Source organism: Sciurus carolinensis, chromosome X, assembly GCF_902686445.1.
Source record: "Sciurus carolinensis chromosome X, mSciCar1.2, whole genome shotgun sequence".
Taxonomy (NCBI): Eukaryota; Metazoa; Chordata; class Mammalia; order Rodentia; family Sciuridae; genus Sciurus; species Sciurus carolinensis.
This window is the reverse complement of record NC_062232.1, coordinates 91245168-91259677: the sequence shown is the minus strand read 5'-3', so window position 1 is coordinate 91259677 and position 14510 is coordinate 91245168. Positions and strand designations below refer to the sequence as shown.

At 39.5% G+C, this 14510-nt stretch overlaps 1 protein-coding gene across 8 annotated transcripts in view; it reads right to left on the bottom strand.

The window, feature by feature from the left end:
- Nucleotides 1-14510, bottom strand: part of Tmem164 (transmembrane protein 164) — a 163293-nt gene that overhangs the window by 72988 nt on the left and 75795 nt on the right. For 7 of the 8 annotated variants that reach the window (XM_047536140.1, XM_047536144.1, XM_047536146.1 and 4 more), the window contains one exon: nucleotides 3336-3402. The exons of the other annotated variant lie outside the window; for it this stretch is intronic. In XM_047536140.1, coding sequence (XP_047392096.1) covers nucleotides 3336-3402 — 67 coding nt within the window. The remainder of the gene's footprint in view (nucleotides 1-3335; nucleotides 3403-14510) is intronic. 8 annotated transcript variants of the gene reach the window in all.

Sequence of the window (14510 nt, the reverse complement as noted above, 5' to 3'; positions counted from 1 at the left end):
TCCAAGAAGGGTCCCAACAATTTAAACCAGACCAAAACTAACTGCAATGACATATGCGAATGGAGACATCTCAAGTTTTGCTTGCTGTCATTTTAGAAAAAGACCACAAAGATTTACCAGAGTGACTGGAATCCTTAGTTTAGAGACAGCCCATTAAAGAAGTTTTGGTATCAGGGAAAGTTACTTGAACCTGCTCAATACGCTGATTGTCAATAGCTTGACATTTATTAGGAAAGTATTAGCTGTTAATGTAACAGATGTAACAGCACATCTGCCGTGAGAGAAGAGAAAAAAGGGAGAGGGAGAGTGAAGAGGGAGTGAGAGAAGGAAAGCATGGGGTGACAGGGGAGAAACAATGCTCTCTATGTAGGGTAGTACAGGTGCTATGGGCTAAATTGCATACCCGGCCCTCCAAATTCCTACATTGAAATCCTAACCCCCAGCACCTTAGAATGTGAATGTATTGAGACAGGGCTTTCAGAGAGGGGATTAAGTTAAAAGAAGGCTATCAGAATGGGTTCTAATCCAACCTGATGGATGTTCTTGTTAGAGTCAATCTGGCCACACAAAGAATCACTATGGGTATGCATGCAGAGAGATGACCATGTAAAAAAGTCAGAGGGCTGCCATCTGCAAGCCAGAGAGGCCTCAGTGGAAGACAATCCTGCTGGCATCTTGATCTTGTGGATAATAACAGTACCGTGCCTCATAAATTTATTTTAAGGATTAAACAAATTAATCCATGTAAAATACAACAGTACCTGGCACAACATAAGCACTCAAGAAGTGGCAGCTGACAATGCTGCTGCTATTATTAAGAAAACAACAGCAGACCCAGTATGATACATGCCATTCATATAACAATGCCGACTGAATGAAACCTTACTATCAGCTTCCTAAATGATGTTGGGTATGTAACTGGGCCCTTTGTGTTCTTATGCTTACACAACTGGAAGCATAACTTCTTGCTTATGCTCAATGGCTCTTCCAGAAGAACACCGTTTGGCTTTCACTCGGGGAAAGGTCTACTAGGGATAGAATTGAAAGTGGTCTGTCTAGAGCACCATATCCATTCCTATGGATGTCCACCTGATGGCAGAGACTATTTAACCAGAACTGTAGACTGGAAGCATTCACATGCAGAATCACTGGCTCTTTTAGTCTAGGGAGAGGCTAGCTTCCCTTTCCTGGAATCTGATGAAGCTGCTAGAAATGGAGAAAGCACCTCTATTTGCTGGACCTCTCTCTCAATCTCCTGAGAAAACGGACACAAGGTGGGCAGAGAGATGAGACAATATTGTAGGTCACCTCCACAGGCAGAGTAACTTCTCTCCAACACTGTTCCACGTCCCTGAGTCAGTAAGGAATGAATGATGCTGTGGCAAGTCAAAGTAGCCATATTTTTTAAAGTATAGATTTATGCTGTCCATTTAGATTATTTGTATCATTCTTTGATATAATCCACTCTAGCTCTGAGACCAAAGCAGGAGTGTTTTTATTGGCAGTACTGGGGATGGAGCCAGGGCCTCATGTATACCAGGGAAGAAGTCTACCACTGAGCCATATCCCTAGCCCTCCAGTTTCACTTTTGAAGAAGCCTCCTGAAGTAAGTGCCATGGGCATTAAGTTTCAGAGTCACTGCAAAAAAAAAAAAAAATCAGTGGCCTTCAACTTAGGCTCTGAGTTAGAATGAACTAGGGTACTTCTGAAGATACAATACCCAAGCTTTGTCAAAGACCATGAACTTAGACTATCCAAAGGTAGGGTAGGGCATCAGGGTTGTTTGTTTTTCCATCAGTTTGTTTATTATTTTATATTTAATTGACAAAAAAGTTGTCTCCACTTATGGGTAGACAGGGTGGTGTACTGTAATTAAGGGGTAAAAACGTGATGATGCTTTGATATATGTTTACACTGTGGAATGATGAAACCAAGCTAATTAAATGATCCCAGAGCATAGTGAGGGTTCACAATCACTGCTTTAAGATGAATGCTTCCCATTTTTATTTCTGCTGATATATAATATGTAGCTGGAAAAATGCAAGTATCAAGGCTGGGGTTGTGGCTCACTGGTAGAGCGCTTGCCTCGCATGTGCAAAGCACTGGGTTCTATCCTCAGCAACACATAAAAATAAACAAATAAAATAAAGGTATTCTGTCCATCTACAACTACAAAAATTTTTTTATAAAAGTACAAGTATCACAGGGGTATATGTGAGTATCTACATTCTTCAGAAGTAGCAACGCATAACTGTGGTTTTAGGATCAAAAAGCTCAGGCGCTGCTTCTCATTCTGCCACTTAGACTTTGTCACTCCCTCAGTATCAGTTTCTTCCTCTGTAAAACAAGAAACCAATGTATGTCTATGTCATACAGCTGTCATGTGAGAAAGCCTTATAAAGTGCTATCCAAAAGGAAAGATTATGATTTCAAGAATTATAGTCTGATTTTTATGCCTGAGGTAAACTTCAGTCGTGAAAGCAGTACTAATGATTTTACAAGTGATTTATTTCCCTGACCTTTCTAAAGTAGCCTGCTAATCCCTCCATAGCCCCACATATGGGAATCTAAGGGCAGTGCCCAGTTACCCCCTACCCAGACATGTAGCACCTGCTTCTCTCAAAGGTGGTTTATCACCTGGCCCCCTGTCAAAGTGGGATTCTTGCAGCTAGTCACAGAGGGTTTGTGTGACCCACACATTTCTGTGGATTTGAATGGATAGAAAAAGAATGGAACTCTTGCCCCTGGGGTTCCTTAGAAAAAGGTAGATAGGCTTTGAGGCTCTCTAGCATAATTCTAAAATACCTGTCTAATGGTTGGAGCTAAGTCTCCTATCTTTCTGCTAAATGTTCCCAAGAGTTTCAGTAGGCTTTTTGGCCTGTCCTAGTTTATTTTTATTAGTTCACTTTTTTGGTGTGCTGGAGATGAAATCCAGGGCCTCAAGCAAGCCAAGCAAGCACTCAACCACCGAGCCACATCCCCAGCCCTGTCTGTCCTAGTTCTGATGTAAACCCTTAGGCAGCCCGAGCCTCACCCCATCAAGCTCCACCACATTGCATCAAAACACAATATCAGGGGTGGGGTTGTAGGTCAGTGGTAGAGCACTTGCCTATCATGTGAGAGGAACTGGCTTTGATCCTCAGTACCACATAAAAATAAATAAATAAAATAAAGGTATTGTGTCCATCTACAATTTAAAAAATTTTTAAAACCCCTCAACATTAATGTGTGTGTTGTAAACCACATATCCATATTAGCTAAGAATGAGGACAGGCAAGGAGAGAACAAATACTATTTTGGATATTGCTAGAACATTTCTAGAAGAGGCTACTCACCAGCCGGGTATTTACCACAGGAAACAGCAACGCCAGAAGAGCCCCATTCAACATGTGCATCTGTAACCTGGAGGGGAAAGAAGAACAAGTCCAGGTCACACTCAGACCCTGATGCAGAGGTAGAAGAAGAAAATGCATCAGGTTAAGCCAGGCCATGTGAGAGGGGGTCATATATACAAGAAGCTATCTGTGTAAAACAGCCATAGACTTTGCACACACACAGAAAAATTAAAAGCAGCATATTTTGTACTAATTGAAATGTTCTGAAGAACACTACCAGTGCTTCCGAATCCCCCAAACACTTCCTGAACACACTCTGGTTACAACACTTCATTGCATAATGAGCTCTGTGCTCCCTAAACATCCTGTCGGCCCTGACCAGAGGCTTCAACTGCTGAGGCATTAGGAAAGAGGAACTGTAGTAGCTAAGTTTTCTGTTGTAATCGTAGAGGCCTATTTATTAGACTATGGTCACTTGTTTACACAGTCATGACCAAGTCTTTTTCCCAGGGACCCGGACAAAAAAACCCAGGAGCCAACTGTAATGCTTTCCAAATTATTTATCCCCATGCTTAGAAATGGCTTCAGAGCTGATGCAGGAGGTGCAGAGGGCAAGCGTGGCAGCCCTCCAGGTTTTCTTTGCTCTGTTTTACATATTGGGCTCTGTGGCTTAAAAGCAAAAGAAAAGAAAAAAGAAGATGAACAAAATGAAAACAACCAGTCTCCAATATTGGGTAGTTAATAATGTTTCCCACTCCCAACACCAAAGTAGAAACTCTTCATAAGTCAAGAACAATTTACCCAGGAAAAAACCCTGCTTGTAAGGGCTCTAAGAGGATTTAAGCAGTTTATTTCATCATTCACTGAGTCATCATGCCTCTTAACGATACTAGCTAGGGGTGTGTGCATGTGTGTCTGTGTCACACAGCAATCCTACCAGGATGTATACTTTGCCGTGATGAGAAAGGCAGGCCACATGCTGAAGTTCCCTAAAACTTTGGTTCTTTCTTTGGAGATCATAGAAGTGTTTATAAACGTAAGAGACATTATCAGAAGATCCCAGAGAATAGGGATCTCTTCTAGAAATAGGCCCCAAGACTACTTTTTATTTCCCCCACTCTGTTTTTTGTTACCAAAGTTTCCATGATAGTGATGATGAACACTTAATATATTCCAGGCAATCTTCAAGAGATGAATGGATAGAATGTTGTGGTATATATTCACAATGGACTATTGCTCAGCCATAAAGAATGACTTTAGGACATTGGCAAGTTAAGTGGACAGATCTGGAGACTATCATGCTAAAGGAAATAAGTCAGTCCCAAAAAAGTCAAAGGTCAAATGTTTTTGCTGACGTGTGGAAGCTAACTCACAATAAGAGGGAAGAAGAGAAGAATAGATGTTCAGTAGACTAGACAAAGGAGAATGAAGGGAAGGGAGGGAGAGGGGTATAGGAAAAGGAAAGACAGTAGAATGAATCTGAAATAATTTTCCTATATATGTATATGAATACACCATAGTGAATTCCACCATCATGAACATCTGTAAGAACAGGGTCCTAACTAGAATAAGATATATTCAATGCTTATAAAATCATATCAAAATGAATCCTACTGTCATGTATTTAAAAAACACATAAAAATATATATTCTAGGCAAGTTATCTAATTAGCTTCTTTACATGAACTCTCCCTCTCTTAATTTTTACAGCAATCTTATGAGTCAGGTATAGTGACTTTTCCCATTCTGATGATGAAGAAGCCAGAATCAGGACCTGAGGTGACCTAGTCAATGTCTTGTATCAGATGGAAATCAGGACTTACACCCAGATTTTTCTGATTCCAGATGCCAAATATCTCATATTCCTCCCACTGTCTTACATCAGAGGCTTACTTCCTTCTTCCCTCCCAAATATGACCTCAGTTAGAAAGTCAGGGATACTATTTTGTCCTTCTTTTTGGTTCCTCCTCCTGTATTACCTGACCTGGGCTTAATATGCTTTCAAGGGATGAATTTAAAGGGAGAAGACTCTTTGGCCATGCCAGGTCAATAAAGTCCTATAGGTTAATAGCACTTGGCTTGCCCAATACAGGCTTCCAGAGGAGGCAGCACACTAACACAATTATCACTCCTGCCACCTCAGGCTGGCCAGCTTACCATGCTATTTCAGGAGGGTCATTCAAGAGAGCACCCTGTGCTCTGAATTCCAGGCCTAGGTGAAGCAGAGTTTAGTTTAGCCCTGCCCTGGGACCTCATCTATGAGAGCAACAGCATAAAGACTCTTCCTGAGAGAGGAAAAATCACACTGATAGTTAAGATAAAGCTGGATTCTTATGCCAGGCTTTGCCACTGACCTCAAAAGAATGTTGGCATTTGCACAAGGCCAATTAGACATTAGTGCAATACTAAGTTACATCTTGAGGACAGTGGAATTGATTCCAGGAACCCAGGGAAAGCCAAAGATAAAGTAGATAAAATGAACATCAAGATTCAAAATGAATAAGCTCCTAAAGATAAGCCTTTTTCTGAGTTCTCAAAATTCAGTGATACAAAATATATGTGAAAGGGTAAATTATCTTTAATATATAAAGAAGTCTTACACACTGTTAATTACAAAAATATCAAAGATGTACTGACCATTTCTACATGCAAATCCCTGGGCTAAGTATTCAGACACATCATCACATTCATTCCCCACTCAGTTTTTATTATCATTATCATCATCATCTTATTCATTACATAGCTTCATTTCATAGCTGAGTGGCCAAGTCACTCCAAGTGATTAAGTGCCTTGCCCAAGATCACACACATAATAAATGACTGGGTCAAAAGTCGCACTCACGTCTCCCCAAGTTTCAAGTCTGTGCTTTTACTACCATACTCAGCTTTAGATATGTGGCATGAACATTACATTTGTTTTGTGATGTGTATGTGTGTGTACCATACTATAGGCCAGGCAGGAAGCAGTTCTGTTACCCATGGGATCACATGTGAAGGTAATGGAACCCTTTCTGTGCTCTGTGATGAAACTGCCTTGATTATACAGCTACACCATGCTCTACAGACCCCAGAGCACAGCCTAACAGGTGAGTAACTGATCAAAGATGGCCTAAACCTTCCCCTTGCTCCTGCCTTCTGCCTCCTGGCTGCTTTATCCTGGTGTTTTTCCCATGTGTCCCTGCTTAGCATGATAGGCCCCTGTAAGTATAATAAACTTTGTTTTCTTCTTCTTTCCCCCCTTTGGACATACCTGACCGCCCATCATATAAAGAATATAAAACAAGGGCCAGGGTTGTGGCTCAGTGGTAGAGTGCTTGCCTAGCACATGTGAAGCACTGGGTTCCATCCTCAGTATCACATAAAAATAAATAAATAAATAAATAAATAAATAAGGTGTTGTTTTTCTTTACAACTACAAACAAGAGAACTGGGCCTTTAAAAACGAGAATATAAAACAGCCATTAACCGCTGCCATGAATATTACCTATAGGACTTCTTGGTTTTGTATAGCTTAGCTGGTTCCACATAGAAAAGATGTCAATTCTCCCCAAAATGATCAATGGAGTCAAAACAATTCTGACTAAAATTTCAATAGGATATTTTATAGGTACAGGTAAACTGACTCTAAAATGTACATGGAAGGGCAAAGAAACAGGAATAGCTGAAAATGTTTAGGAAAAAGAAGATAGATGAAGAAATCATATTACTCGATTTTAAGGCTTATCATAAAGTTACAGCAATCAGAACAATGCAGTACTGGTTAAGAATAGACACATTAAATATAAAACAGAAGAGTCCAATATCAGACCCACAGTGATATGGTAATTTGATTTCTACTGTAGTGCAAAATGCTATTGGAACAACTGGACATTCCTATGTAAAATAATGTAGATGCATAATCTAAGCCTCACATCTTATATAATGGTCATCATAAATCTAAATAGAAATTTAAAATCATAAAAATTTTAGAAGAAAACAAAAATATCTCTGTGACCTTCAGTTAGACAAATATTTCTTTGACTAATATGACACCAAAAACACAATACATAAAGAAAAAATGATAAATTTAACTTAAAAGCTGAAAGTTTTTATCTGAAGAATAGTTTTAAAGACAATGAAAAGACAAGCTGTATAATGATACAGAATGGGAACACTATTTGCAAATCACAGATCCAAAAAAGAACTTTTATCTGGAATATATAAAGAATCCTCAAACTCAACAATAAGAAAACAACTCAATTTTTTAAATGAGCTAAAAATTTGATTAGAAACTTCACCAAAAGATATATGTGGCTGGGAGTGTAGCTCAGTGGTAGAGTGCTAGCCAGGTATGCACAAGGCCCCGGGTTTGATCCCCAGCACCATTCCTCATGTATCAATAGAACTGCTAATATACAAATACTGACAATAGCAATCGCTGGAAAGGATGTGCAGAAATTTGAACTTTCACACGTTGGTGGAAATGTAAAATGTAAAAATATCACTTTGGAAAATAGTTTGGAAGTGTCTTATAAATTTTATAAAATTAAAAGTATTTATCCTATGACCCAATAACCCTGGTCCTGGATATTTATTTACCCTCCTGAGAAGAAAATTCATATTTCTGCAAAAACCTGTATACAAGTGTTTACAGCAATGCTATTTATTTATTGTTTTAATATTTTTAGTTGTTGATGGACTTTCATTTCATTTATATACAATCCTGAGAATCAAACGAGTGCTTCACACATACTAAGCAAGCCCTCTACCACTGAGTTACAACCCTAGCCCAGCAACTGTATTTATAATAGCCAAAATTTGAAACCAGTTCAGATGTCCTTCAATGAGTAAATAAACAAACTGTGGTAAACACACGCATGGAAAACTACTCAGAAATTAAAAGGAGTGAACAAGTGATACATGCAAGAACTTAAGATAAATCTCATGCAGCATTATACTGCATGAACAAAGTCACTCTCAAAAGATTACATATAGTAGGTTTCCATAGATATGATATTCTCTGAACAACAAAACTATAGTGAAGGAGAACTGATGAGTGGCTGCCAGGTTTTAGGGATGTGGGTATCATTCTAAAGGGATAGTATGAGGAATTCTTAGAAGCAACAGTAGTGTTCTATTCCCTGATTGTGGTGGCAGTTACAGAAATCTATACATGTGTTAAAACTCACACAACATTACACTGAAAAAGTCAACATTACTATATGATAAAATTCAAAATATACATGAGAAGCAAAACACAGCTGTCCCAGCCTCAGTTTTCACACCCACAAAGTGATCCAAGATCCTAAACCTTTTAAACAATGCTTCCTCACCCTATATTTTTACCTTGAAATTTTCAAATAGAAAAGTATTTTTAAAAGCATACAATGTGCACTCACGTATCCTTTGTCCTACTTAAGTCAGTCTGAATATTGTTGATTCCACTGAAGCACTATGTATACCCTTCCTAAACAACATTCATCTATCCCACTCCCCACCAGCAGGAACATCAATTCTGAAGTAGGCCTTCTTTTCTATGCATGTTTTTCAATGTTTATTATATTCATTTTTATCCACAAACTATGCCATGTTGTTTCATTTTCATCCCATTAAATATATGGTATTATATATTGAATATACGTCTCTTACAAATTACACTTTTCACCTACCATGGCTTCCTCTAATTACCTATGTCAATAAATGAAGCTCTACTTTATCTGTTTTTCACTGTTGAACAACATTCAATTGTACAAATGTACTACAAGTTACTTATCCACTGTCATATCTATGGACATCTGAATCTTTTCTTTCCACATTGGCTAGATGTATTGAGATTAATTTCTATAATTTGTATTATAAACACAAGAGACCTGTTGTACCATACAGAGTCCAGGGTCCTTCCACATTGACCTCCTTTTTCTATGGGCTCATGGTCTGAAAGTGCACCCTTTTTGTCAGCTGTCTGACACCCTATCATTTGGCAGGAAGCGCAACTTACATTTTAGAACTCACAGAACAGAAAGCATAAGAACTACTGAATCTAGATGGAGGTCATATGGTCACTCAGTGGACAGCACTGTTCACTCTTCTTTCTGTTTGAAATTTTTCAGAATACGTCGGAACATAAAAAACAGAGGACTGGGGTTGTGGCTCAGTGGTACAGCACTTGCCTAGCACGTGTGTGAGGCACTGGGTTCAATCCCTAGCACCACATAAAACTAAATAAACAAAATAAAGGTTTTGTCCATCTACAACTAAAAAACATAAAAATAAATAAAAAATAAAATAAATACATTACATTGCATTCATCCAAATAATGGAATACTCTCAAGTCATTAATGTTTAGAGCAACATATAATAAGATGGTGAAACAACTGTGATTTATTAACTGTTTAAATATAACAAAGTAGCATATAGAATAATCATTATTTTATATATAAAAATTGGGTACATACATCCAGAAGACTGGGAAGAAATTATACCAACATATTAACAGGAATTATCAGTTATACTTAATTGTCTTCTTTATTGTATTGTGTAATGTTTGACTTCTTCCCTTCCTATGAGCATGGATTACTTTTATAATAAAATTGAAACATTTCTACTTCTTCATTACTGTACAACTCCTCTGTACCTTGCCCAAATCTAATCTATTATGTTGTATTGCTCTTCTTTGGAATTCCTTTTGTCCAATACATGAGATTCCTCACTTGGCCTCCACAAGGACTGGGTCGACTGACAAAGTAAAAAGAGGCCCCAAATGATCAGTCCCCCTTCCTCTGCTGAGTACTGCTTTCCATGTTTCCCCAGATAGGAAAAATTATCTGGATCTCTTGCCATCCTTTTGCCTGGAGGTGATGCACATCTGAACACAAATTTTAAGCATAGCTGTCCATAAGGAAGAAAAAAATAAAATCAGTCTGTCCTCTGGAAACCTTCAGAGAACTTTCAGAAAACTTGTAGAAGACAAAAATGAATATGTATATGTGAGGAGAAAGGCAGCTTGTATTCAGTGTAGATGAGGAAGAGAGACCTGTGAACAACCTGAAAGCTTCCTCCCTCTTCTAAGCATTAAGACTGTATATGAATACAAGGCAGGACCCCGACACATGGAAAGACAGCAACTGAGCAGCATTCCACAGAAAAAAGGAACTTGTTGGCTTTCTAGGTCACTGATCTCTTTCCCTGTTAAATCTACAGCATTCATATGTAGAACTTTCTCTCTCTTGCCACGAACTGGATGTGAATTAGGCTGCTCAGGTCAAGAGGCAGTTTCTCAAACACGTTTTTCAGCAACCAGACCAAAGGTAAGCCTAAAAGCATACACTTCTGAGGCAAACACCTTTTTAATATCAAATGACCCCAAACCAAGTTGAGACCTCTCAGATTCCAGATCCGATGAGTTCTGTGAAAAGGGATGTTGAGATGTAAAGCTATTCCCAGGCAATAAGACACAACAGGTTCAACCTGAGTCCATTTTATAATTTCAGGGCAGTTCTAGAGATCGGAGGCTCCCTGAGAAAGCCATGCTGCTTAAAAGTATGTGAGTATAAGAAATGGAATCTAGAAAAGAAAGTCATTGGGCTACTGAACTATCCTAATATCATGTGGCCCAAAGGTCAACAGGGTATCAATCTTGCACTGCAATGATCACATGTCAGGCTGCTGTAATTCCCCTCACCCAGCCCCAAGCTTCCCTTACCTACCTTGACTCACACCCAGCCTACAGTGCTCTCTCCATCCAGCAATGCATCTCCTGCTCCCTGCAGCACAGATGAAATTTCATCTCCTCTCCTTCAAAAGCCTCTGCAGACTGAGTCAGCAGATACTCATGACCAAATAATCCCACTTGCATCACAAATCTACTCCTCTCCATGTGCACATGAAGATGAGCAGATTTCAAGGTTTTAGTGTTGGGCAGGAACAGAATGCTTCCAGAGGCAAAGGATGCGTGCCAGCTCTCTGTGATGCACTTTTCTTACCCAGAGCAGGGTGGGGGAAGAGTTCACTGCCATTCAAAATGCACCACTCAGTGACTCACTCCATGAGTCCCCTACCCTTGCTGCACACATTTGGATAACCTGGCACATTAAGTGGTGGATGTTCACAAGGCAACTAAACTGTCTGATCACAACCCAAAGCCAGGAAAACCTTAGCTGTCATTCCCTTTTCTTTCATCTATTCCTTTAAGATATCGCAGCTCAGACAGAGAGTACCGAATGCTAGCTTCTCTAAGAAGCTCTGGGTCCCTTGTGAAACTCTCATCTAAAAACAGCAACCAGGACACCAGAGAGCAAGCAGAGAATTAGAGCCCTCTGTGGTGGTGGGATCCGTGGAGACTGGGAAAAGGGAGTGAATGCTTTCCACAATGTGATGACAACACCCTCCTTCAGCATGGATAACAGACCCAACAGGGAGACTGGGAAACTGCCAAGCTCTACAAAGCTGTTCCCAGACCCAGGGCTGTGGTTCACAGGACCGATTGCTTCTTCAGCCCCAAGACCTTAGCATTCCTCCAGCTTCACAATAGGGAGGACAATAGGCCTGATATGCTAACTCTCCTCCAAGGACAACATAAAACAAGGACTTGATCTCCCAGCCCCAAGTCCTGGGCAGACAAGAGACCATGTTTAGAATTTAGGCCCTTTCCAGGTCTTGGTCAAGTTCAAGGCTGCGGAGGCTAAGTAAAGCTCAGAAGTAGAGTATCCATTGCATGCCACTGAGAGAAAAAACAAGTGATTTTAGGGTTAGGAGGGCAGCACTGTTTCCAGATGGAAGGACCAGGTCTTCAGTCAACTAGTGAGAATCTTCTGGAGTCTGCAGAGACAGTTGATTCAAGCTGGGGACTGCTCTTTTATCTAGTGAGTCTACTGTGGTTAACAACTTAAAAGCAAGGATTTTCTAGTCTTTGGAGGAATCAGTATCATCTGCAGGGAGCATCACTAGTCACCATTTGTACTATGAGCACAAAGGAAGGACTGGCTAACTTTTAAGATGCCTATGATAGGCCGGGCACAGTGGCATGCTCCCAGTGACTCTGAAGCTGAGGCAGGAGGATCACAAGTTTGAGGTCAGACTCCACAACTTAGTGAGACACTGTCTCAAAATTTTAAAAAACAGGCTGGGGATATAGTTCAGTGGTAAAGTGCCCCTGGGTTCAATTCCCTGTACCAAAAAAAAAAAAAAAAAAAAAAAAACGGCAAGAAGAAGTAAAAGAAAAAAAAAAACTACTCAAAAGATGCCTCTGATATGAACACTTATGATGGTGGCAGGGGTTTCCCAAGACTCTGGGAGGAGAAAATCCTTGCTCTGATTCTTATATCAAAATGTATGAATATGAATTCTGTATCTCCAACCCTAAAGAACAAATTATGACATCACTAGGGTGCACTGCAGCATTCCAGAATCCCCCAAGTCCTGTTAATGTATTCCTTTTAAATACTCAAGGATTCTCTCTCAGGCTGGGGGTGCAGCTCAGTTGGTAGAGTGCCTGCCTTGCATGCACAAGGCCTGGGTTCAATCCCCAGCACCGCAAAAAAAAAAAAAAAAATATCCTTGCGTTCTATCTTGTTTGCAAGGCCACTGTCCTGTTGTACCAAGTAATTCCCCAGCACCAGCCTCTGCCTCTCCGTGTGTGCTAGATCTAATTCCTCTAAACTCAGGGCAGCAAAATATAGTCCTCCTGATTTGTTTTTTTTTTTCTGTGATAAAATTATGTATATATAAATAAAATTTCCTATCTTAACTATTTTTAATTGTATAGTTCTGTGGCACTAAGTACATTCACATTATTGTGCAAATATTACCACTAGCCATCTACAACTTTTGCAACTGGTCCTTCTGTTTAGTAAATAAAGTTTGTTCTTTTTGCTCTTTTATTTTGGTTTTTGAGACAGGGTCTCAATTGCCCAGGATGGCCTTGAACTTGCAATCCTCCTGCCTCAGCTTTCTTAGTCACTGGGATTACTGGGAATCACTACCATTTTCACCTCAGGTAAATAAAACTTCTTTTGGAACACAGCCAAATTCATTTTCATATTGCCATGTTGCTTTCTTGCTATAACCAGAGTTAAATAGTTCAAGCATAGAGCTCATATAGCCTTTGAGGTCTGAAATATTTACTATCTGGACCTCTACAGGAAAAAAAAAGATGCCTACCTCTTCTCTACACAAAAATATGCAGTGTTTCTAGTTTAAAATAGCAATTGGCTAACAATCACTTAACACAGTCTCTCCCAACTTCACAAGTGAGATACTTATGAAGACCCAGAAAAAGATAAAATTCCCCAAATCACTGAAAACTTAGACTGATAGTTATACTACTGCCAGAATCTGGGAGAAATCTCCATTAAGAACGAGGCTGATACTGAAGTAAGAAAAAACAATCTGTGATCAATTCATGAAGCAGCTTCCAGAAATTGGGATGAAAATAGAAAGATATGAAATCCTTCCATCACCATCATCCTCATGGTTTATAAACCGAGAGTTCATCTAATAATCTGTAAACCAGATAGACATCATTCCTGCTTACTACTTCTGGAGGAAATCAGCAATCCCCAAATTGCCCATATCCATTTAGAGACTACAGTTACCCCAAATCTTGATGTGGGTAGAATATGGTAGAATTGGGGCTGGCATGCTGCGTCCTGGAAGGGGAGTCTGCATGAGTAAAATCAGGTAGTCATGCATGTTATCTGTTCAGAATATCAGAGAGCTTAGTAGGAGGAATAGATAATTCCATATTGGCCTAACAGAACCCACTACACAAATAGCCACTAGACACTGGGCTAGAATTGGCTAGAAGACATATGCATCAGTCTGTATGCCAAGTATGGATGGGCAGAGTGGTTTTAACCAACACCACAGAGAACATGAGAATACTCAAAGGTGGTCTAGACACAAATTCTCCTTTGAAGACTCATAGATATAAAAAAAACCCAGCATGATTCTTATGAAAACCTCCGACAGCACAAGGGAGAGGCATATCATTGTATAGACTTGGAGGAAGTATAAATACCTGAATTTAGTATATGAAGCAGAAGAAATAGTTTAGAAAACTATTTGTATCCTTAATAGTAAGCAAGAAAATCTGGACTCTGGAACAGGTATAAAAGCCACTAGAATAAAACACACTGAGAAGGAATGACAAGGGTGAAAAGAGACCTGAGGAAAGTGAGAAAGAATTACAAAGAAATTA